Below are 24,478 nucleotides of genomic sequence, written 5' to 3'. Positions count from 1 at the left end.
CCAGAGAGCCAAACGTGTCCTGGGCTGCATCCAGAGCAGCGTGGGCAGCAGGGCCAGGGAGGGGATTCTGCCCCTCTGCTCTGCTCTGCTGAGACCCCACCTGCAGGGCTGCATCAGCTCTGGCTGCCAGCACGGGAAGGACATGGAGTGAGTCTGAAGGAGGGCTATGATTGGAGGGATGGAGCATCTCTCCTATGAGGAGAGGCTGAGAAAATTGAGATTGTTCAGTGTGAACAGTCTCAGGAGAAGAGAAGGCTCTGGGCTGACCTAATTATGGCCTTCCAGTAGCTGAATTGAGCCTACAAGAAAGCTGGAGAAGGACTTCTTACAAGAGCATGTGGTGACAGGACAAGGTTACTGTAGTGGGTTGACCCTGGCTGGATGCCAGGCACTGAGCAAAGCCACTCTGTTGTTCCCCTCTGCAGCTGGACAGGAGATAGAGAATATGATGAAGGGTTCATGGTTGAGATAAGGTGTGGGAGAGAGATCACTCATTAAATACTGTCATAGGAAAACCAAAGTTGAATTGGGGATATTAACTGAATTTATTGCTAACAAAATCAAAGTAGAATAATGAGATGTAAAGTAGATTGTAAAAACACCTTCTCCCCTACCCTTTATTCCTTCCCAATCTCTACTTCCTTCCCCACCAATAGTGAAGGGAGATGGGGAATGGGGGTTACAGTCAGTTCATCACTCATTGTTCCTGCTGCTGCTCAGGAAGAGGAATCCTTCCCCTGCTCCAGTGTGGGGTTCTTCTCATAGGTAACATTCCTCTAGGAACTTCTCCAATGTGAGTCCATCCCATGGGCAACAGTTCCCCCCAGACTGCCATGTGGGTCACTCTTCCATGGGGTGCAGTCCTTCAGGCACAGCTTGCTTGAGTGTGAGTCCCCTGGGTTGACAACCTTCTCTTGGGCATCCATCTGCTCCAGTTTGGGTCTCCTCCATGGGCTGCAGGTGGATCTCTGCATGCCCGTGGTTCTTCATGGGCTGCAGGGGAATCTCAGCTCCAGCACTTCTTGCCCCTTCTCCACCTTGGTGTCTGCAGAGCTGTTCCTCTCACATATTCTCACCCTGCTCTTCTCTGGCCACAATTACATCTGTGCAATGACTTTTTTTTTTCTTAAATATATTATCAAAGAGGTGTTGCCACCACTCCTGATTGACTCAGGCTTGGTGAGCAGCAGGTCCATCCTGGAGCCACCTGGCACTGGCTCTCCAGGACATGGGGGAAGCTTCTGGCAGCTTCTCACAGAAGTCACCCTTGTAGCTCCCTCTGCTACCAAAACCTGATCACACAAACCCAATATAGTTTCCCAGAGAAGCTGTGGATGCCCCATGCTTGGAAGTGTTCAAGGCAAGTTTGGGTGGAGCTCTGAGCAACCTGGTCTAGTGAGAGGTGCCCTGCCCATGAGGTCCCTTTCAACTCAGGCCATTCTATGATTCTGTGATGAAGCCTGGTTTTCTTATGGAGAGGTTGGAAATCATTCCTCTAAGTCAGAAAACAAAGAATCAAAACAAAGAAAACAAACAGTCTCCACTGACAGCAAGTGGAGATTGTTCTGTACCCGCTGATTGAAAAGGTCTCTGATTAGTGTAGCTAGAGGTTCTGGCAGAAAGGTCATTTTAAAACACCCTTAATCCTTAAATTTGTGCTAGAGAGCTGTGCTTTTATAAGGACAGCATTGCTGATACGGTGCACTGGCATCTGTATGCTGACAAAGAATTCAGTATAAGTGATATGCTCTTAGTAACTTAGTATTTTTCTGTGTCTGCTGGGTAGTTGGCTCTGGTGGATTGGTGATGGAATTTTAATTCTTTAATTTTATTTAAAAATATACAGCTGAGTTTCTTTTGTGTTGTGCTTTGTAAACTGTTAAATCATAGAAAAAAAAATGTAGGTTTTAGATTTGCTAAGTATGGCTTTTAACTTTCTGCAGCTGTGTGGCCATCTAAGAAAAGTGCTCTTACTAGTATTAAAATAGCCAGTGGAGCTCACTACCTTCTACTTGGTAATATATGTGTGGGTTTGGTTTGTTTGGGGCTTTTTAAGATTTGTGTTTATTGGATTATTTTCTTGCAATATAGTTTGAAGAACCTTGTTCATAGCAATGTTTTAGTGATCTGTCTGGTGTTGCATAAAATTCAGTATAAAAGATCCAGCACCAAAACCCTTGAATACATTGTTCACTTGTAATTTTATGTACTGAAATGCTTCTTCTGTCATCATATGGTGGTCATCTAATAAGGAGTACAAATTTCAGGCCTTTTATTCCCCCCAGTGGATAATGTCTAAAATGCAAAGTTACTGTTTAAACCCTCCTTTAAAGATGTAGAGTTAAATGACAGATTTCTTAAGAACAACAGACAGTATAGGCTGGATAGGCCAATATAAGTTTTACATTTGTGTTTGAGCTTCATTGAAGCTTCACTTATTGATTTGTCATTAAGTATTGTTGGGTAATGTATTTAAATGTCAGGCAGCGTTATTAGTTACTTCACAAAGCATGGTAAGATCTTGAAGGAAGCTATTAGCATTTTGCTGTCCCAGGATTTGGTGTCTTTGTGTGAGTCACTGCATACCAGATGGGATACTGAATGACCTCTGAGTCTTCAGAATGATTCATCAACAAGTACTTCACCTGTCTTCCAGACTAAAAAATATGTTCTTATTCTTTCTTTTTTGGATTTAGAAAAGTTTTAGGCCATCTTTTTCAAAACCAAAGCCCTACTTGAAGGAAAAGTTGTGATATTTGCTTCCTGTAGATTTAGTCTGTTCTCCTACATCTAGGGTTGAGGTATCCAGCTATTTTGACTACTGTTACAGCATCTATCCCCTTCTCTTAATTCCCCATCACCTTGGAAGTGTTTTACCACTGTGGTGAGCCATCATAATGCTGAGTTTTGCTAAATATGCTGCTGGAAGATAAATTGATGTAAAATATAGCTCAGTGTCTTAGAACTTCTCGTCCAAATCAGTCTTAGCCACAGCTGTTCTAATAATGAAAAGTATTATTTCAGTTTATAGTCTGTAATGTTAAGAGGAATAGAAGGAGGACCCTTACAGCTTGCTTTTTTTATATTGAAGTTTTGGGGATATTTTTCACCATTCTTACATATGGAAATGAGGCTAACAATAAAGAGGAGAGCCAGAGGCTACTGAGACATGGATATGGAGAGAAAATGCAGTGGACGCAAAGCTACATTAATTAAATATGTTCTCAGTGTGATTAAGGGGAAAAAATGAGGCAGGGGAGGAGACTGAAATAGGATAAAAAGACAAGTGGAAATAACATAGGGAAGAAGGACCACTCAAAATCAAATTATGTATTAAACCCAAAATCTTTGTATATAAAATTTCATGATTAAGTAGCTATTAGTCATCATGAACCTTGAAGCACTTTTAAAGAAACATGCATTCTGTTTGGTGACGTGAGGTTAATTCCTAGAAAAAAATCCCAACAGGATAAATTTTTCTCCTGTATGATTGTAAAATTTCAAGAGTATCTTTTTCTTCTGGATTCTTAAAGCAACATCTTTTCAGATTACCTTGAATTTTCATGTGTGTATGAGATGTAGGGTTCTAAATGAATGTTCTGAACCAACTCTAAACTAGTTGAGCAAATTATGTGTGCATGGAAAGCGTTAATGTGGGAGCGTATTAAATTGCTTAATGTAGAGAAGTGTGCACAACATAGTAATAATGTGTTGTGTTTTTTTTCCTGCAGATGCCCTCCTCGAACTTTTTTGCCAGCACTGTGCAAAATTTTTCTTGATGAAAGTGCTCCAGACAATGTACTGGAAGTAACAGCTCGTGCCATAACTTATTACCTGGATGTATCGGCTGAATGTACCCGTAGGATTGTGGGAGTGGATGGAGCTATCAAAGCACTTTGTAATCGTTTAGTGGTTGTTGAACTTAACAACAGAACGAGCAGAGATTTGGCTGAGCAATGTGTGAAGGTAAGTATACTTGAGAACCTCTTGTTTTTAAGAAGGAGTTGAATAATTTGCTATTTCCAAAGAGCATCCTCATATTCCAATCCTTTTTTTTATTAAAATGTGATTTAAAATATAGATTATGAAAAAAGTGTACATGGTGACACTGCTGCTTATCCTTACTGTCAGTCTGGTGCTCTTCACAGCTCAATTTTTTTAAAGAAATGTATAGAAAAGGAAACAAAAAATATTAGAAGGAATTTCTTGTTTGTCTTCTGTGACTAGAATGCTAATGGAATGCCAAGGGCTATTTTTATGCTACCAAAGAAATGAAGAATTGCTCCAGATACTGATGGATTATCTGGTGTAAAGTAATTTTCTACTACCTCTTCGATAGCACTAGATACAGCTCCCCTGCACCCTTGTGAAGTTTTTAGAGAAATTTAGAAGACCTTACAATCTCTCATTTAAAGCATAACTCATGGCCATGTGGTAGCATATAGTTGGAGTTCTTGATTACCATGGCATCAGAATTTATGCAAGTATTTTCTATTTACTGTATCCAGTCAACTCAGAAATGCATCACTGGGGTAATGATGCTCTTACAAGTTTCAAAACTTTCAGTTGTGTGTTTCTCCCAGGATGAGAATTTATTATCTACTTTCATGAACACTTGTTATGACCATGCCTTTGGGGAATGTTCTTGTATTGGCTCCCGTATTTTTGAAGAAAGCTGTAACTGCTAACTACTAGAGTACTTGAGGCTTTGGCCTCTTTTGGATGTTGAGGAAGAGGGTTGTGGTTTTTTTCCTTATTGTTTAATTTTCTTAACCAGTTCTGTAGATGGATATAAACCAGTTCTGTATATGGATATAAATAACTGACTTTTTGTGTGTAGTTTATTAAAATTAAATTTCTTTTTGGCATAGGTGTTAGAATTAATCTGTACACGTGAGTCAGGAGCTGTGTTTGAAGCTGGAGGGTTGAACTGTGTTCTGACATTCATTCGTGACAGTGGACACCTTGTTCATAAAGATACTTTGCATTCAGCTATGGCTGTAGTATCCAGACTCTGTGGCAAAATGGAGCCTCAGGATTCTTCATTAGAGATCTGTGTGGAATCACTGTCTAGTCTATTGAAACATGAAGACCATCAGGTAATGTAATAGTTTGCTCAATGTGCTGTGAATTTAACTTTCAGTATGTTTAATAAAGGAATGACTAGGTAACTTTATACATCCTCCCTAATGGTATGTTTACATAGGAATTGTTATATTTGGGTATTATGATAGTTTCCTTTATAGTTGTAATGATAAGAGAATAAAAAACACTCCTTAGTGTTTGGCTCCAAGTGCTGATGTTTGAATATAATCTTATTTAACCTCTGAAAACTGTATTGAAAAATATCTTGTAACTTTTTTCAATGCATTTTGAGACAGTTTCTGAAGTCGTTATTGTTCTTTGACTGTACCTCAGTCATTATGAAATTGAGCATAAGTAAGAGGTAAAAATTTATTTGGTTTGTGTTTCTTTTGCCAAACTAAGAGAAGCAATAAGAACATCCATAGTCAGTGCGAAAGTACTACACTGGAAGCCAGCTTAAATGATACTAGTAGAAATGCTGTTCCACTTCTTTATTTCAGTTTTAACTTACTTCATCTCAAGCCTCTAACATGAGCTGAATAGTCCTTGTAAAAAATGAATCCCAGAGGAATTATCTTTCTACTAGTAGAATGCCTTTGTGTATGTCATATGGAATAGCCATTTAATAGCCATTTAACCAAATTCTTGCTATAGCCTGGCCAGGCTTCTTGTCCAGACTCAGAACTGAGTCCCCATTTTACTCTGACCTCTGTCCTCATTCCTTTCTCTACATGCACAGATCCAGCCTCCAGTCTGGTTTATTAAGCACAGCATATTTGGGAAACCAAATCTCTGTGCCTGTGAGATAATTTTTTAAAATATATTTTTAGATCTTGAAAATTTTCAGGCGGCTGTCATACACTAGGCATTTCAGAACAAGCTATCTTGTTTTTAGCCATTAAATAATCTTATTAGTACTCTAATCATCTGAGGCAAGGTAATCTTGAAATTCAGACCATTAAGTCTGTACTATTTTAACTGTTCCCCAATTTATAAGGTGTTAGAGAAAAGCACTTGCTGGGGCTGTTGGAGATCTGAATGAGAGTTCAAATTAACTTAATTGTTCGGCAGTTAAGCTTAGAGATAAGCATGCTTACGATGGGACCTAGATGATAGAAAATATTCTGTACTGGTATCCTTGAGAAATAGGTTACTCATGAAACAAGCCTCAGGATTACAGTGGATGTTGGATGTGTATTATGGATTTTCCAGTAATGTCCCTCTTCAAGTTTGTTGCTCCCTACCATGTCCTTTTACACTGCTGGGTTTGGTCACTTTTTGTGTAGGCTGCCAGTTAGTAACACCACTTGATGGATAAGTTCAGGCCAGATGAATGTGGCCCCAAGAGCAGTTTATCTATGATTTTGGGTTTTTAGCCTTTGTTACACTTGCAATTTGGGAGAAGAAATGTAAATACTTTCCAAGTACTCATTCGCTTTGTGAGTACATTCCAAGTAGTCTTTTACTGATGCCACTAGTGAAGTGTGTTAACAAGTGATCTTTTTTGTGTATTTCTGGCAGCTGTTAAGGTACAGATCTATTGAGTACTTGCAATTTACATTAAGATTAGCAGAATTGTTTATCTGTGTTGTCTAAGAACTGGAGCAAGATGCCAGAGGACGAAAACAGTGACCCTTGCACATGAAAGAAAAAATTCAAAAGAGTACTGATAATGCAGAATGTTTGGCATGTACAGACCATACCAGAAGTCAGGAAACTTAATGGAGATTTAAGATTTTTGTCTTCCTGAAGTCTGGCTAATACTCTAATCTTGTTCTGTGTGTTGATGAGTGACTGCCTTGAAGTCCTTGGTCTGTGATAGCAGACAGTTGTTTTGAAAATAGACTGTGAGTTGACATTTTGGGGAGTAAGAACTATAGCAATTCAGAATTTGATTAGAGAATAGGTATTGTGGGGCTTTTTCTACTATTTCTTGACATCAGTCTGGTTTGCTACTGCACAACTTTAAAGGCAAATGTGCCTGAAGCAAGTTATCTCGATAGGCCGGTGCAAACCTCTTGATCTGAAACACTGAGACACTTCTAGTGTATAGATAGAGAGATGTTAAAGACAAAATCTTCCTTTATTTTTAGTATTGACATGAAAAGATGTTGGGTCCTTTCCTGGGCAGTTGGCCAGCAGTATTTTTTGCTGAATTGTTAAGAGGATCACCAGTAAACCGTGTTTCCACAGTGTCACTGGAGTTTTTAGTGTGCAGTTGGTTGGTTGGATTTTTTTCCTTCCTTTAGTAGCAATCCTAAATTTGGAGGTTTGTATTTTATTATCACAAAAATTCTTGCGTGTCACTGTGTCAGGTGCACAGTGGATAATCTGCCTTATCCAAGAGCAAAATTTCCTTTTCCCACTTTGTCCTATTTTTAGGCTTGGTCGAATTGAAAACTTTATTGTGCTTAAGAGAAACATGTAGACCTTTAAATATAACTTGAATGATCAAGCTTCATGGGAAAATCAAGTTCTTGTATGTGGTCTGTATTCTTGTGGCTATCCTGTTAGCACCTTCTCACCTTAAGTAAAAGAGATTTCATCGGTTTTTCTTGCACATCTTTCTTAGGTTTCAGATGGAGCTTTGAGATGCTTTGCTTCATTAGCTGACAGATTCACAAGGCGTGGAGTTGACCCAGCCCCATTAGCTAAACATGGATTAACTGAGGAGTTGTTATCTCGCATGGCAGCTGCTGGTGGGACTGCCTCAGGACCATCTTCAGCTTGCAAACCTGGACGGAGTAGCACTGGAGCACCATCTACAGCTGCAGACTCTAAATTAAGTAATCAGGTGTCAACTATTGTAAGCCTGTTGTCAACCCTGTGTAGAGGCTCTCCAGTAGTAACACATGTAAGAAATCCTTTTATGCTATAGCTTTTTGTTTTCATGGGATTTTTCCCTTTGTATACTTCAATATATGCAAGATCTATGTTGGTATTTTATAGATATACATATAAATATTTCTAGATCATATTTTTAATAGATATACATATATATATACACACAGACATATGTGCAGACATATGTACATGTAAGTTGCTTTTAAAGAGGGGGAAAAAGGAAGCATTTCATATGGAAATGAAACCCAATTCTGATAGTATTTTCTAAAGCCCTGTATATTTTTTATTGTTCAGACTTTTAATTATTTCCAGGATCTCCTAAGATCTGAACTTCCAGATTCTATAGAAAGTGCGTTGCAGGGTGACGAGCGATGTGTGCTGGATACCATGCGGTTAGTAGATCTTCTTTTGGTGCTACTGTTCGAAGGCAGAAAAGCCCTGCCAAAATCTAGTGCTGGATCTACAGGCAGAATCCCGGGATTGCGGAGACTGGATAGTTCTGGAGAACGTTCTCATCGGCAACTGATAGATTGCATCCGCAGTAAGGATACTGATGCACTGATAGATGCAATTGACACAGGAGGTAAGCAAAAATACTCCAAAAAAGAAATGAAATGCTTGTTTTGGCTTTAATTTTTGTAGTCTGAGTTGTCACAACAAATGCTGAGGTAGTTAATTGAAAATCATTATGTACATGTTGGCTTACTTTGTTAAATACTTAACAGTGTTGTTAGTAAGCACACCTATGCCACATTTTACTGCAATTCAGAGCATAAATGCTTCTCCAGAATGACTGATGATGCTTAATTTTTTAAGACCTTTTTATTTAAAGAATACTGTTGAACTTTATGGTTGTGGGAACTTTAACTATTTTATTTAATTTTATCTTTCAGCTTTTGAAGTAAATTTTATGGATGATGTAGGACAAACTCTTTTAAACTGGGCCTCAGCTTTTGGAACTCAGGAAATGGTAAATTAGATTTATATTCCCTTAAGAAGTTGCATTATTTATGTAAAGGAAGATAAAAAAGATTGGTTTCCTTTTTCTTATCTAACAGGTAGAATTCCTCTGTGAAAGGGGCGCTGATGTTAACAGAGGTCAGAGGTCATCCTCATTACATTATGCAGCATGTTTTGGAAGACCTCAGGTAGCAAAGGTATGATTTAAGCTGACTCTTAAAAACCATTACCTGCTGACTTTTCATCTTGCTCTATTCAAAATATCTTCAATGCAATATGCTGGACACATGCACTCTTAAATATTTACATGTTCTTTATAGTATTTATCAAAACACAGATTTTTCATTATAGGGCAGTAGGGCAGTAATGAATAAAAGTAGTTTATATTGGCTCTACAGATATAAAAAGCACAGAATACTTACAAACATGAGAACACTGTAGGAGTGATGTATGAAAAGCACATTTGCTACTTTGGAAGAAGAAATGCAATTTTTTTTCATACATAAAAATATTTATTCTTAGACTCTCTTACGACATGGTGCAAATCCTGATTTGAGAGATGAAGATGGGAAAACTCCTCTGGACAAAGCTAGGGAAAGAGGGCACAGTGAAGTAGTAGCTATTCTTCAGTCTCCAGGTGAGTCCAATAACCCTTGCTATAGTAGAAATGCTGATATGTGTTAAGTTATGCAGTTATAATAATTTTACTCTATTAAGGTTATTTAAAGAAAATAAATTGTGACTTACCTTCCTTAACCCATAAAGTATCCACAAAAACATTAATATTTTAAGATGATGTTAAGTGAGGGGAATTACCAAAGAAATAACTGAGCAGGCATGAACTGTGCCAGTTGTCCTGCTCTTCAGCTGTGGGATCAGGCTAGGCTGGGATTTTGTTGTGGATTCAGAGCTTGTCAGTCTTGGTAGCTTCTCTGTTATCCTTTCTGTGTGGGAACTGCACTTTCCCTGTTCCTGAGAATTCTGGTGCCACAGGTGATACTTGCTATTAAATACTTTTATTCAAGAAGTCATGCACATGTAAATTTTCTATTTTTAGGAATGCATGTTCTTGTTCAGGTCCTTGGAAATTAGTAAAGAAAACTTGGATGTTTAGAAGGGGTTTTTTTTTGGTTTGTTGACTTCTGCAATTGAATGTGTTGGGGGAAAAAATTTTCCAGGGGATTGGATGTGTCCTGTCAACAAAGGGGATGAGAAGAAAAAGAAAGATGCAAACAAGGATGAGGAAGAATGCAATGAACCCAAAGGAGATCCAGAAATGGCACCCATATACTTGAAAAGACTATTGCCTGTGTTTGCACAAACATTTCAACAAACTATGTTGCCTTCAATAAGGTAATATTATCATGAGGGACAGTTTCTTAATACGTGCTCAGAAAAGCCAAAGTAAATTTAAAAGTTTAAGTAATGCTCATGTCAATACGTATTTGAATAGAAGTGCTTGTTTGGGAAGTGTTGCAAGAGTGATTTTTACTTAGCACTTTAAGCAAAATTTTTTCCTTTCTGGTGAAGTGATGTGTTGGAAAAAGCCTGGTTAGTCATGGGAGAGCAGAGCATACTCTTGACTGTGGCAGCATGATGAAAGAATGCTATGTTCATACAGTATGTTGTGTACACTGTGCATCAGGATTTGGTTACAGTTGTTTGTAGCCACTGTAATGAAAGCTGTAATTTAGTAGAGGAAAACTAATAAAATAATGTCAAGATGCATTCATTGGAAAATCAGCAAGACTAGAAAAAGCTATTTTAGAAGGTTTTAGGAGACTTACTTAGCAGTGTATTAACTGGACAAGATGCTGCTTCTAATTCTGCTGAATTGCAGAAATGTAATCTAATTTATTACTTCAAAGGGAATACTGTGCATGGCATAATGCTTGTGATAAGTTGCATCTGATCATAACCTTTTAGCCTTTTATATTATAAATATGACATTTATTCCAATCTCTTATGTTCCCAGTGTTTACAGGTACTCTGGGTGAAAATGCAAGATAAAAAGGCCTCTAGTAGAGACAGACTCCACTTGAGCTGATGATAGAAAGCTTAAACTAGGTTATTTTAAATAAAAGAAGGAAGAAACTGTATTAACAATCTCTGCGTGATTAATTGTTGTTGCAGATTGTGCAAAATAGTTGGCTCTCTACTAGAAAGTTACTTTAATGAATCAGACTTTTGGAAGTTGGTCAAAAAAATAATCTTTATCCCTACAGGAGTGATTTCCTTTCATATTAATTATAGTTCTTAGGGTGGAAAACTGCATAATCTAATAGCTTGTTTAGAGTTAAAAGATAAAGGGATCTCAAAATATGGGAAATACATGAAAGGCTGAATACCTCTGAGGGTGACAAGGTGTGCAGAAGTCAATTGCCAGCACTAAAAGTGGGTAAAGACAGGATGTAGAATAGGTTTACTTAATAAAGGGTTGAGGAGAAAAGTGTATGTCAGACTGATAGTGCTATAAAATCAAAAAATACCAAAGGTGCATTATTCTTAAAGATAATCCAGAACTTAGTAAGAGTAATACAAGAACTGAAACAGATTAAATTTCTTGTGTTTTGAAAACATGCATAAATAGCGTACAAAAGAAGTCTTATCTTGAACCTTTGTGCTTGCTTTATCACTGTAAGAACCTTTTTTCTCTATGTGATCTTTTACAGGAAAGCAAGTCTTGCACTCATTAGAAAAATGATACATTTTTGTTCTGAGGCGCTCCTGAAAGAGGTTTGTGACTCTGATGCTGGCCATAACCTGCCCACAATACTGGTTGAGATAACAGCTACAGTGCTTGATCAAGAGGTAGGAAGAATGAAAATGTTATCCTTTGTGAAACTAGTACAGAAAAAGGATTTACACTAATTGATTTGGGATTTACACTAATATTATTTGTTAATAACTAACCCTAAAAATTTTACAGAGTTCATCTGTGACCACATATGCAGTTCAGTGTGTAAAGTAACAAGATCTCCTTTGTTATTTTCTTTTCATCCCAATGTTTTACAGGATGATGATGATGGCCATTTGTTAGCCTTGCAAATCATAAGGGATTTAGTGGATAAAGGTGGTGATCTTTTTCTAGACCAACTGGCTAGACTTGGTGTAATTAGTAAAGTGTCAACTTTGGCGGGGCCATCATCTGATGATGAAAATGAAGAGGAGTCTAAACCTGAGAAGGTAAGTGTATAGAATTGATTTATTTGATTTATTTGTTACTGTAAAACTGACACTTCCAATGAAATGTTTATTGTTACAAAAATGGCCAGGGCTAGCTAATTAGGATATTAAATTAATGCTTATTTTATACCACTTGTTTTAATAATTTTCTTCTCTACCTTCATTTTCTGTTGGCATATTATTATCTGCTGAGTTTTCCTATTCATGCTTCCCTGTGATCAAGTTATTTCGTGCTTGATTTTGCCTAGTGTTAGGAAAGTGACTGGTAAACAAAATGAATCCTTCCTAAAGTATTTGTGTCAGAAGTGTATCTCTGTTGATGTCCATGCATTAAATAGTTTGAGATGTTTTAAATGTTGTTATCAAATATGTTAAATATATAAAAAAGAAAATAATTTTCTGCTTCATGAAAGCTGTGCGTATTGAAGTTATTTATCAGTTTTCAAGTCTTATTGCCAGTCAGATGAACTGAATTGATAACAGACTTTTTCTGTTACCAATTCAATTAAATTTATAGCTAAATCTTAAGTGTGTATTTCAACTTCTTTACTGTGGGGTTTGGGTTGTCTGGGATTTCTTGGGGGGGGTGCTGGTTTTGTATTTTGGTGGTTAGATGTTAAAAGTCATATGGACATGGTCCTAGATAACCAGTCATATGTGGCCCTGCCTGAGCAGGGGTTTGGACTAGATGGCCTCCAGAGATTTCTTCCAACCTCAATCATTTTGTGCTTCTTTTCTCACAATTCAAGTTTTGAACAGAGGCGGATGTTGCAGGCAGTAGGCCATTGCTATTGTTGAGTAGATAAAGCTGTATGTGAAAGGAAACTTCTTAGAAGTATCTTATTCTATTAAAGAATACTTTTAAGGATATGTTTTACGGGCAGAAGTAGTATAGTTCCTACACTTTTGGATTGAATAAGTCTTCTCTCCTAAAGAGAGAGAATCTCCTCCTCTAAAAAATGTCTGTGTTTTTTTGTTTGTTTGTTTGTGGGGGTTTTTCTTATTTGTTTGTTTGGGGTTTTTTTCCCTCTTCTTTAAATGGATTGGAGATTTTTTTTGGTTCTTGTTATTGCTTAATACAATGTTATTGCAGGAGGATGAACCACAGGAGGATGCTAAAGAACTGCAGCAGGGTAAACCGTACCACTGGAGAGACTGGTCAATCATTAGGGGAAGGGACTGCCTGTATATCTGGAGTGATGCTGCAGCCCTGGAGCTATCTAATGGTAGTAATGGATGGTTCAGATTTATCTTGGATGGAAAGCTGGCCACAATGTATTCCAGTGGGAGCCCTGAAGGAGGATCTGACAGCTCAGGTAGACTTTTTGTAATTCAAGTCCAGGTTAAGTTTTGAGACTGTTACATTTGTTTATATAATTTGATTTGAGCTATTTTGTTTTGCAGGAATTGGCTTGCTAAATAGTAAAGGATGTAAACAGGTGGAAGGTGGTCAGTTAATTGTGCTGCATTTTATCAGATAGCATGTGTCCATAACTTGACTTTCTTGGTGAATTGTGTTAAGTAAACATCTTGCCAGCAAAAGCGTATTAACTTTTTGTTTTGATTCTTCTCCATGCGTACTTAATTTTTTCACCCCAGTCATTAAAAGCACTTTGTAGTGGCCATCCCAGGAAAAGCAGGTTGAAATGGTGATTTGTTGTTTGCTTCTAGCTAGCAGAATGAATTTGCATGTGTTTGAAGACAAAGTAATGGAAAGTTTCTCATTGAGATTGGGAAACAAGTTACAGTGTCTTAATTGTTTGTTGGAGAGAGGATAAGGGAACAGACCTTATGCACTGGCAATGCACAGCTGGTTCTGATTTTCTGTACAGAATACACAACTTGTTCTGGATGCAGAAACAACCCTCCTTTTATTGTTTCATCTTTTTTTTTGCAGCAGTTCATGCATTTATGAACCTGCAGGCATAAAATGCTTTGCAATATTATGATGTTTTCAATGAGCTGTTGACTGAAATAACAGAACATATTATGATTCAGGATGGAAATGAAGTGCTAATGACTTCATGCATCAAGTTTGGGGCAAGAAGACAAAATGCAATATAATGTTTCTGATCATAATGCAGCTGGAAACCACTTATAGGTTTATTGGTTTTTTTGGTCAGAAAATGTGACTTTGCATTCTTTTTAATAAGGTTAATGCCTTTAAAGGTAAATAAGTCCTGTGTTGAGATACTTGTTTATCATACAGTACAGTTTTAAGATTCATGAAGATAATTTCTTAAATTCTCATACAATTCTTAAATTCTCATTTGGCATTCCCTGGATGCTGAATTTTTTGGTTTTCACTTCCCAATGGTCAAGGCAAGGGGATGAGACTATTTCTGTATAAGATGAGTGGAATGGTGAGAGCTCAGATGCATTTGGAGTGAAGAGAACTTAGAGGAAGTCAGTTTGAGCATTTAAGATGTGACTTCAAATCAGTCTTTCAAAAAAGATTGCATAAATCCAAAGTTTTTTAACAAGATACCTAGTCTGAATATCATGAGGGAAAGGAGCTAAATGTAGGATTAAATGAGGCTTCTTAAAATATGTACTCAAATAGACATCTACTAAGATTGCTGATGTTGCAGTGTAATTTGCCTGAACTTTAACCATGAGCTCTAAGCATGTGCAGCAGCCTTTTTTACTTAAAAAATTAATATTTGTTAACTAAAATGACTACAGTACAGTATAGGCTAGAATGGTATCAAGTCCTGAACTGTACTATATGTTCTGCTGTCCTAAATCATTACTGATCAATCTTGTGGTATACTTTTTAGTAACTTCCCAACTGGCAAGAGTATAGAGGGTTGAGTAGTGACATCTGTTAGTGTGTATTGCATGATGAAAGTTGGGGTGGATGGTCAAATATATATACTGTGAACATTTTGGAAGGTCTGTACTCACCCCTCTCCACATTAACTCTGTACTTGTTTTGTTTGAATTTATAGAAAAAAAATTCAATGCAAAAATTGAAATTTAATGGTAATTCTGAAGCTTTTAGTAAGTCTCAAAATTTTGTCCAAGGGAACCTGAATTTATTCCCAACCATGTAGAAATATAGTACTTTCAGTGCAATGTGCTATATAATAAATGTATTAAAATGTAATTATGGAAATCTGAAAACATTTAATTAACAGAATTTTCATCTTGCATATCAAATCTCAATTATTTTTATAAGCCTTCTCTGTATATGCTATGAAATTTAAGCAGTAAAGAATGTTGTGCCTCGAGTGCATATTTGTTTTTGCATTATTTTGTGTTATAACAAAAGGGCATATTTAAAAAGCCTAGAGCTTGTCATTGCAGCAAAAGGCAAACAGAAATAATCTTTAATGAGGTGCTTCCATTTTTACTTTAAATGGAATTTTTGAAGTTATGTACTTAACATTTTAATGATTAAAATACAAATATATAATTTAATTAAATTTTTCATTAATGATATTATGATATTTTAAAAATTTCTTATTTCTGAAAACCCACTTTCGAGAATAGTTCATGCTCACCATTCTGAGACCCATTTTCAAAGACTAAAAATTTATTCTGAATTTCTTTGATCTTCCTATTATAATTGTAACAATGAATTAATACATTTCAATTGCATCTCTCAGAAGGAGTTGCATTGTTGCATTGCAGCTTTGATGTGATCGTAGAATAAATCACTGTTGAAGTACAGAAATATGCTACACAGAAATTTAGGACACTTTAAGACCCTTAATTTCAAAGTTAATTTTGCATTGAATGTACTCAGTTGTTTTGCTCTTGAAAAAAATTCTGCATAACGATGGAAGCAATTGTTGGAAAAAACCAAATTTGTTTCTTTTTAAATAGAAAGTAGGAGTGAGTTCCTTGAGAAGTTGCAGAGGGCTCGAAGCCAAGTAAAACCATCTACCACAAGCCAGCCAATTTTATCAACACCAGGGCCAACTAAACTTACTGTAGGAAACTGGTCACTGACTTGTTTAAAGGAAGGAGAAATTGCTATTCACAATTCTGATGGTCAGCAAGCTACAATACTGAAAGAAGACCTGCCAGGCTTTGTGTTTGAATCCAACAGAGGAACAAAGCATTCGTTTACAGCTGAAACTTCCTTGGGTAAGTATGTAGGTATGTGTTATGTGCAGGTAGGAACAAGTGTATGTGAGGGAGTTTTATTTGTTGCTTTTCATAGCTATGAGAAAATGCAACTTTTCTAAAATATATGTTGCAGGGTCAGAATTTGTGACTGGCTGGACAGGTAAAAGAGGAAGAAAATTGAAATCTAAACTGGAGAAGACAAAACAAAAGGTTGGTGATCTGTAAATTTTATATTTAGAATTTAATTGAGCTTGTTTTGTATTATAATATTCTTAGGGAGGTGTGGTTTCCTCTTAGAAGATTAAAATCTCTGATTTCAATGAGATACAATTTTTTGTGAGGCTTGAAGGGGAAAGCGTCAACCAGAACAAAGCACTTTGGGTGATTTTATCCAAAAGTCTTAGTAAACTGTGTGCTCCTTTAGAGGAAAATTAATTAAAAAAAAAAAAGTAGGAAAATCCAGTCTTCCTGACTTACATTAATTCTTTAGGTTTTGTGGTTTGCTTTTTATGTCTTTATGCTACAAGAAAAGATATTAAAATTGATAGTACATTTGTGCCAGAGGCATATAATACTTCTCTTCATCTAGGTGCTAATTTTACACTGGATTTTGTGACAGGGTGCTGGAAGTAACAGTCTACATGGCTAAGACTTGTGGTAGTGAAGCAAAATGAGTAAACGCCCTCATTTTAGATAAATTTAAAATTCTTCTTTCTCCTCAAAATGAAGGGGAAAAAGGAGGAACTAAGAAATCAAGAATTAAGCTCTTTACAAAAAAACCACAAAATAACAGTACATTTTGTGATCCACTTATGCCAAGGGCTCAGGCTAATCTTTAGTCTTTATCTGTCTTGCAGTTTCTAACAGTGCAGCCAATATATCCTGTACCTTATATCTGCAGCATTTTAGGACATATATCTTAGGAAATGTGACACTAAATTGAAAGCTGAAATACTGTGTGTGAATGATAATATGTGGGATGATAAAAGAAAGACAGTGTTCTCTTATACCTAAGATTGTACTGTGTAGTTCTGAAGCTTATGTAATGTATTATTGTAGCACATAGAATGATAATAAAAATGAAAGATTTCTGGGGAAATTTCTTACAAAAGAAAGATGTTGTTTAATCAGAACTAACTCAATCTGTATCTTGTGTGAACCATACTTTGTAGTAAGAGTAATTTTTACTAAACGAGGTTGTATAGGGACTTAGTGTGAATTGGTTTAAGGAATGTTGATAGAGCATTCAGAAACTGTATTAAACCTGCTTAGGTGTACATTTAAAAATATTACCTGATCCATGATACGGTTCTAAAAGAAAGATTGACAGATTGAGAATCATACCTTTTCCTACTACCCTTTATGCTGTAACCTAATACATGATGGTAAGTTTCATTTCTGTCAATAAGATTTTGTGTATTTCCATTTATTTCTCCTGTACCTTTTTCTTTTCACAACCGTAGCATTTTGTGATGCACATGCGTTTTTATTCTTCCCTATTTGTCTGCCTGTTGGACATAAAAATAATGACCAAGGTTGTGGTATCTGGGAGTGTAGTAATGATCTCATGACAGTAAGGTCTGACTTCTGATTATCAAAATCCATTTGTAGGTGCGCACTATGGCAAGAGATTTGTATGATGATCATTTTAAAGCTGTTGAAAGTATGCCTCGAGGAGTAGTTGTAACACTGAGGAACATAGCAACACAGTTAGAGTCTGCATGGGAACTTCATGCAAACAGGCAGGTAAGTGTATCTCCTTTATTTTTTATGTGTGACATCAGTGGAAATCAGATAATGTTCAGACTAGTCTGTCATGATGTGACGCAGAGTCATGAAGCAGAGATAGCATGTCTGACATGTGGGGAGTTTTAATGCATGTATTACCTAGTTAGGTACTTTCCTAGGATGTGATTTTTCAACTGAAGCTAGTGGACAGATTACTTTGTTTCATGATAATGATCTTTTTGTCTTTCAGTGCATTGAGGGAGAAAATACATGGAGAGATTTAATGAAGACTGCTCTGGAAAACTTAATTGTACTGTTGAAGGATGAGAATACTATTTCTCCATATGAAATGTGCAGCAGTGGCTTAGTTCAATCGCTGCTGACAGTTTTAAACAATGTAAGTTTATAGACATAAGTGTTTAAAGAAAAACTTCCTAACAAAATGAAGTTAAGGCATGTGCATAATGTAAAAGATCTGTCATAAATTTGTCTTTTTCTGGTCTTGGTGAAAATTTGGCAGACTTGCTTCCGTTACTGGTCTACCTATTGAAAATAAGAGAGTAGATGACTAGTTTGAATGAAAATAAATCAGCTCTGTTCAGGTCTAATGGCTGGTGATTAGCTTTGGGATTGGGATTTCAGTGAGACTACATAGATGTCTTTGCCTGTCTGTAACTTGGTTTTTTTTTCCTCCTAGAATGTTGATTTGGATGTGAAACAAGACTGTAGTCAACTGGTAGAGAGGATAAACGTTTTCAAAACAGCATTCAGCGAAAATGAGGATGATGAAAGGTAAAAATAATACCAAAACAGGAAAATCCTCTTTGAAATTTTGAAGCAGTATGGTATGTTTAAAATAATTTAAAGAAAAATTACCTGTTCTTTCCATTTCAATGGAATAGAAAATTGATCTTGAAAGACAGCACCTAATATTGAAGTAGAAATTGAAAGTTTTTGTCTCTAAGAGTCAACCCATAGAACATTGTTGACAAAATGAAGGTGACTTGTTCATCACTGTGCAGATTTGTATCTTTCTCACTGTGCTGTAACCATGTGACTAGAACAGATACCATCAGTAGAAATAGCATGCTGAGATAGTTTCCTCAGGTGGATCCTGTTTTCTGAGATACTGTAAAATTTTTTTCTTTGTTTTGTTTTGTGGTAACATAGTACCTGTTCTCTTTCACAGTCGTCCAGCAGTTGCATTAATTCGGAAGTTGATAGCAGTGTTAGAATCTATTGAACGGCTACCTCTCCACTTGTATGATACACCAGGATCTACGTACAATCTTCAGGTAATGCACAGTGACAACAGCATATCCCACTGAGTGGTGCTCTGCTGAGGGTTATATGTTGCACACCGTGTCTGCAAGAATCACATTCTTGTAAATGTGGGTAGAATTAGGTAAAGACCAACCAAATTTTGGCATCTGTTTCCTCTAGCGCTGAAATGTATGGCTGTTCCTCTACTGTCATTTAAACACTGTGAGGTAAAAGTAAATTTTGATTGAAGAGATAATGTGTTCTTTGTTTTGTCTTCAAGTATTGTCTTTATATAGGAACATGCCCTCTAGTTAAAGGGCATGTTACTGTGATTACGAGACAATTATTAGTAAGAACGGGGATAGGCTTTAAAGGGTCATGTCTATGGTTCTGTGTTGAACTGATAATGCAAGATGCCTCCAGGCTCAGCATCTTGTTCTACAGGAAACTTGGCAGTTTGGCTAAAAATATTACTTGTTTTTTCCCAGTTTGTGTGGAGTCTTAATTTTTTCTATTTGAAAGTACAGTTCAGAGTTTTGCAACATGGGTAGGGAAGTATAAATATTTCTGGTTTGATGTTAAATGTCTAGGAAATAGTTGAAAAGACTTGCAAAACCACTCTTGCTGTTCAGTATTTTTGAAAATAGTTTTCATTTTCTATATTATTGTATTTGCTAGTCAACAAATAAAAGCTGTGAAGACATAGGAAAAGTGAGAAAATGTTACCTGAGCGTGTAATTGACTTGCATGTTGTCATAGTAAAGAATTGTTTGGATAATTGAAGAAAGGTAGTACTAGGAGATTACTTTTTAAAGCATTTCATTAGAATATAGTGCTTAAGTTAAAGCAACAACAATACATGATAGGCCACTAAAACGGTTGTAGTGAGATACACTGTTTTTATTAAAATCCCAAAACCTAAACAGGAAAGCCTCGATGAATGTTTGGCTATTCTTTCAGATACTGACAAGGCGCTTGAGGTTTCGTTTGGAACGTGCCTCGGGGGAGACGTCTTTGATAGATCGAACTGGTAGAATGCTCAAGATGGAGCCACTGGCAACTGTTGAATCTCTAGAACAGTATCTCCTGAAAATGGTGAGCTGCATAGCACACACAGAGTTCACAGGGAATACTTATATTCTGCTTCTTTAATATTTGACTTTTTTTCTTTCATATATAGGTAGCAAAGCAGTGGTACGACTTTGATAGGGCATCATTTGTTTTTGTACGAAAACTACGGGAAGGTCAGACATTTGTGTTCAGGCATCAACATGATTTTGATGAAAATGGAATTATTTACTGGATTGGAACAAATGCAAAGTGAGTTTTTAAAGCTAGATGTTTTAAAGCCAGACGCAGTAAACTCTAATCCATGAGGCAGGATGGGGACGAGGAATTCATAATGAAATCAAATCTGTTACTTCTTAGAAGTGGGAGATATCTTTTAATCCATAGAATTAAATTTCTTTTGGATCTGCTTAAATAATAGAAAACTTGAATCACTTGTGTTCAGGATTTGTTTTATGCTTCCCTAAGAAGATGGAGTGGGGAAGTTTGGGTCTTAGTTTTTGGTTGCCATGGTTCAGTTTGATTTTGTTCGTTTGGGTTTGGGTTTTTTTTCTTTGCTACAGTGTTTTAAAAAACACAAAATTATGCTTGAAACATATCTAAAATTATATTGATAATTTTAGTGTGATAAACTCAGCTGTTATGTGCAATTTATAGTAAATGTCAAATATCGCTCAAACTAGGTTTTTTTATTTAAGTAATAATTGAACAATATATTTCTCTTTTTAAATACAGAACTGCATATGAGTGGGTAAATCCAGCAGCCTATGGATTAGTAGTGGTTACATCCTCAGAAGGAAGAAATCTGCCTTATGGTCGTTTAGAAGACATCCTGAGCCGTGACAGTTCAGCTCTCAATTGTCACACAAATGATGATAAGAATGCTTGGTTTGCCATAGACCTTGGCCTTTGGGTTATTCCATCAGCCTACACATTACGCCATGCTCGAGGTTATGGACGATCTGCTCTCAGAAATTGGGTTTTCCAGGTATCTAAGGATGGACAGAACTGGACTACTTTGTATACTCATGTTGATGACTGTAGTCTCAATGAACCAGGGTATGTCAGTGTTTTTTATTACTTTTCATAAGACTGAGTGCAGTTAAAAATGTACTTGACTGTAGACTAATTTAGTGTGTACTGTGTTTGTAATAATGTATCTATCTAAAGCAGTGGTAAGTGACACATATTATCAAGGATGGGCTGGAGAATAAGTGATTCACAGGTTTTCTGTGTGGTTCACATAATGGTATTTGTGCTTTTTCTTCACTGTAAATTTTGCATTTTGCTTTTTAACAAAATCATAACTCCAGCACTCATCTGAAGTTTGCCCTGGTGTTAATAGGTTTATATATCTTGTAGTATGCATACATGATCGGTGTTAGGGTTTTGTTTGCTTGGGTATTAAGGTTTTTTGGTTTTGCTTTTTTCTTTATTCGTGTTACCTACCAACACCCCTTTCTAATAAACTTAAAGGTCTACAGCAACATGGCCTTTAGATCCTCCAAAAGATGAGAAACAAGGTTGGAGACATGTTAGAATAAAACAGATGGGAAAGAATGCCAGTGGGCAAACACACTACCTCTCCCTGTCTGGATTTGAACTTTATGGCACTGTGAATGGAGTATGTGAAGATCAGCTGGGTAAGAAAAAGAAATGTATATCCTACTTGCTCTTTTAAAATGCTAATGAGCGTACCATATAAAAAAACAAGTGTGAAAAAGGAGGTTAACTTTTGCAGTTGAACTTGCTTAGAAATAAGCTCAAAATTATTCCCCATTCAATACTTTCAAGTGTTTTCAATTTACATGTCTTATAGGAAAAGCTGCTAAAGAAGCTGAAGCAAATCTGAGAAGGCAGCGACGTCTGGTCCGTTCTCAAGTGTTAAAATACATGGTTCCGGGAGCTCGTGTAATCAGAGGAATTGATTGGAAATGGAGAGATCAGGATGGAAGCCCACAGGGGGAAGGCACTGTTACAGGAGAACTGCATAATGGTGAGCATGAATTGCCTGAATTTATGTTGTTGAATCACATCTGTCACATGATGACATCATGCAGAATGGGTAGCATTAAAGTACTTCCTTTGAAATGCCTAGATAAAGTTGATAAAAGTTCAAATACTGTGGAGGGAAGAAGCTTAAAATACTACAGCTGTTGGGGTCCATTTGGGAAATTTCATTTGACTGCATGAAAAAAATTCTTGCTGTAAATGAAACTTTTATACAGTTTCGGTTAAAAAAATATTAAACTGTTATTCAAATATGAAACTGTTATTTAGACATCTGTTACAAACTATATGAAGGTGTGTGATGCAAAGTAATAAGTTAAGCTTTGGACCTGCAAAATCTATAATTACCTTCCTCATTTCTTCTAGCTGAGCATTTGCAATATTTTTCTTGACTTTTGTTATATCCTGTACCTTTCCTACCTTGCAAGCTTCTTTGGGATCAAGTTTTTGTTTTTGAGTTAAAGCATTAAGGAGCAAAATAAAAATCTGCAACAGCCAGGGAAGTCAGTACTGAGAAAGTTATTGAAGAGGCTCCAGGAGAGGTGGTGATCTTGTCAGCTGAACATGCTTTCCACCATTTCCCTGCTCTTCCCCCTATTTTGAGGTATATAAGGCTTGTCTTGTTTCTGAAGCACCTTCAGCTACTTTTAGGTTCATTTTTAGCTAGACTTGAGAGTTTCTTCTAGTTAGTTGAGTTGTCAGCTCTCAAACATGGAAAAATCTCCCAAGTACAATTCCTTAAAATGATTTGAAACTGAGCTTTATTTAAGCTGTTCAATACAGCTTGTGGGGAAGTCTTCCATCATCCATATATTTTTCTTATCAGATGCAACAGTACCCATAGCTACATTATAACTTTGAAGACTATAGGTATTATTGGTGAGTAGTATTCTACCAAAGCAGTGATTTTATTCCTGTGTTCAAGTAAAACTTCCCCATTTAACCATAGGTAAAATTGAGGTTCGTTTATCAAATGGTGATGCCAACTCATCTCATTCCTGTGACAGCTTTTTTTCATGTAGAATTTTGAAAATAGGGTCTAATTTACTTTCTTGGTTGTTGTTCACAAGTATAGACAAATGTTGTTTAATGGCTGTAATGATGGAGCAGTACAACTTTGAGTACATAATATGTACTGAAAACTTGTTCAGATTTAAAACTGCTTGTAATTAATATTTTAGGGAAAGAAACTATACAAACCAGAACCAGTTATTTAGTTATGCTTTGAAAAAAATACCTGGTTCAGATATTCATAAAGGGGAAAAATTATACTGTTGAGCTCCAGTATGGAGCTTTTTGTGTTTGATAAAAAAGGCAAATCATGGAAGAAAAAAAATTCAGATTAGCTTCACAACTTTACCCTTCAAAGGTTTAGTGGCATGAAGCTACTCAACTATAGCTTGTGAAGAAGGAATAAAATCAAATGAGAATAACGTGATCTAAACCTGCTCATTTGGGGACGAGATGTCTACTTATCATATCTGAAAACTTTATCCTTTTTTAGCTACTTTTCCTCCAGAGTGATATTTGTAAATAGCAAATTGCCTGTGATCATCTGTTTCAGTCTAGGAGTGATGATTTTTGAATAGTTAAAAGCTGAAGGTGTACGTGACAGTAATAAAAAGAATATTTTACTTGATATTAGCTCTTTCCTGTTTTAATAAAGAAATATATGTGTTTATCTGGACCTGATATTTATTTTGACTTTGTCTGAGATTGGAGAAGATAACTAAGCTTTAGAAATTTCATTTTTGGATGAAATGGGTTTCAATTAAAGTAGTTACACCAATATTTGCTGCAGTTAAGATACAGTGAGAAATATTAGAAGGAATTTTACAGGTGACTCGTAGATTGTGGTACATATTTAGACAAGTAAAAATTAAAACATTTTGTCCCCATTTCTGTCCTAGTTAGCTAAATTTTGTGTGTTACCCTCATTATTGCAGATTTATTATATTTAGCTGTTAAAAATGTTGCTACTGAAAATAATAATTTAATAAAGGAACTTAAGAGTAGCATCTCTTAGGAGTTTTGTTCTCGTCCCAGGATAGTTTTTTCTATGAACCATATTCTCTTAGCTATCCTTGCAAAGGGTTTATGTAGCCTTTACCTGATTGTCATAAGATTTTTTTATGAGTAGGGAATGTTTGAGTATTTGGAACTTACTGAACTAAAAAGCTGGGTATCTGTAAATTAGTTCTTTCAATTTAAGAATAAGAAATCTCAAACTAAGCAGTTTCATGACATGTCATCTGTT

At 36.2% G+C, this 24,478-nt stretch overlaps 1 protein-coding gene across 11 annotated transcripts in view; it reads left to right on the top strand.

Annotated features, from left to right (window-relative positions):
- The window catches only part of HECTD1 (HECT domain E3 ubiquitin protein ligase 1), a 59,701-nt gene that overhangs the window by 13,978 nt on the left and 21,245 nt on the right, over window positions 1–24,478 (top strand). For 4 of the 11 annotated variants that reach the window (XM_077180407.1, XM_054634047.2, XM_077180406.1 and 1 more), the window contains exons 3-24: window positions 3,732–3,966; window positions 4,872–5,099; window positions 7,658–7,939; window positions 8,242–8,512; window positions 8,823–8,899; window positions 8,988–9,086; window positions 9,412–9,526; window positions 10,068–10,242; window positions 11,562–11,700; window positions 11,905–12,075; window positions 13,169–13,391; window positions 15,907–16,170; window positions 16,286–16,362; window positions 17,764–17,898; window positions 18,131–18,277; window positions 18,578–18,672; window positions 19,070–19,175; window positions 20,104–20,238; window positions 20,324–20,463; window positions 20,947–21,270; window positions 21,688–21,854; window positions 22,031–22,207. In XM_077180407.1, the coding sequence (XP_077036522.1) occupies window positions 3,732–3,966; window positions 4,872–5,099; window positions 7,658–7,939; window positions 8,242–8,512; window positions 8,823–8,899; window positions 8,988–9,086; window positions 9,412–9,526; window positions 10,068–10,242; window positions 11,562–11,700; window positions 11,905–12,075; window positions 13,169–13,391; window positions 15,907–16,170; window positions 16,286–16,362; window positions 17,764–17,898; window positions 18,131–18,277; window positions 18,578–18,672; window positions 19,070–19,175; window positions 20,104–20,238; window positions 20,324–20,463; window positions 20,947–21,270; window positions 21,688–21,854; window positions 22,031–22,207 (3,782 nt within the window). Of the gene's footprint in view, window positions 1–3,731; window positions 3,967–4,871; window positions 5,100–7,657; window positions 7,940–8,223; window positions 8,513–8,822; window positions 8,900–8,987; window positions 9,087–9,411; window positions 9,527–10,067; window positions 10,243–11,561; window positions 11,701–11,904; window positions 12,076–13,168; window positions 13,392–15,906; window positions 16,183–16,285; window positions 16,363–17,763; window positions 17,899–18,130; window positions 18,278–18,577; window positions 18,673–19,069; window positions 19,176–20,103; window positions 20,239–20,323; window positions 20,464–20,946; window positions 21,271–21,687; window positions 21,855–22,030; window positions 22,208–24,478 lie in introns of all 11 variants that reach the window. The other 7 variants (XM_054634045.2, XM_054634049.2, XM_054634048.2 and 4 more) reach the window with 3 other exon arrangements.

The sequence above is a fragment of the Agelaius phoeniceus genome, chromosome 6 (genome assembly GCF_051311805.1).
Source record: "Agelaius phoeniceus isolate bAgePho1 chromosome 6, bAgePho1.hap1, whole genome shotgun sequence".
Classification (NCBI taxonomy): Eukaryota; Metazoa; Chordata; class Aves; order Passeriformes; family Icteridae; genus Agelaius; species Agelaius phoeniceus.
The sequence above is the reverse complement of the archived record's forward strand: the minus strand, read 5'-3'. Positions and strand labels throughout refer to the sequence as shown.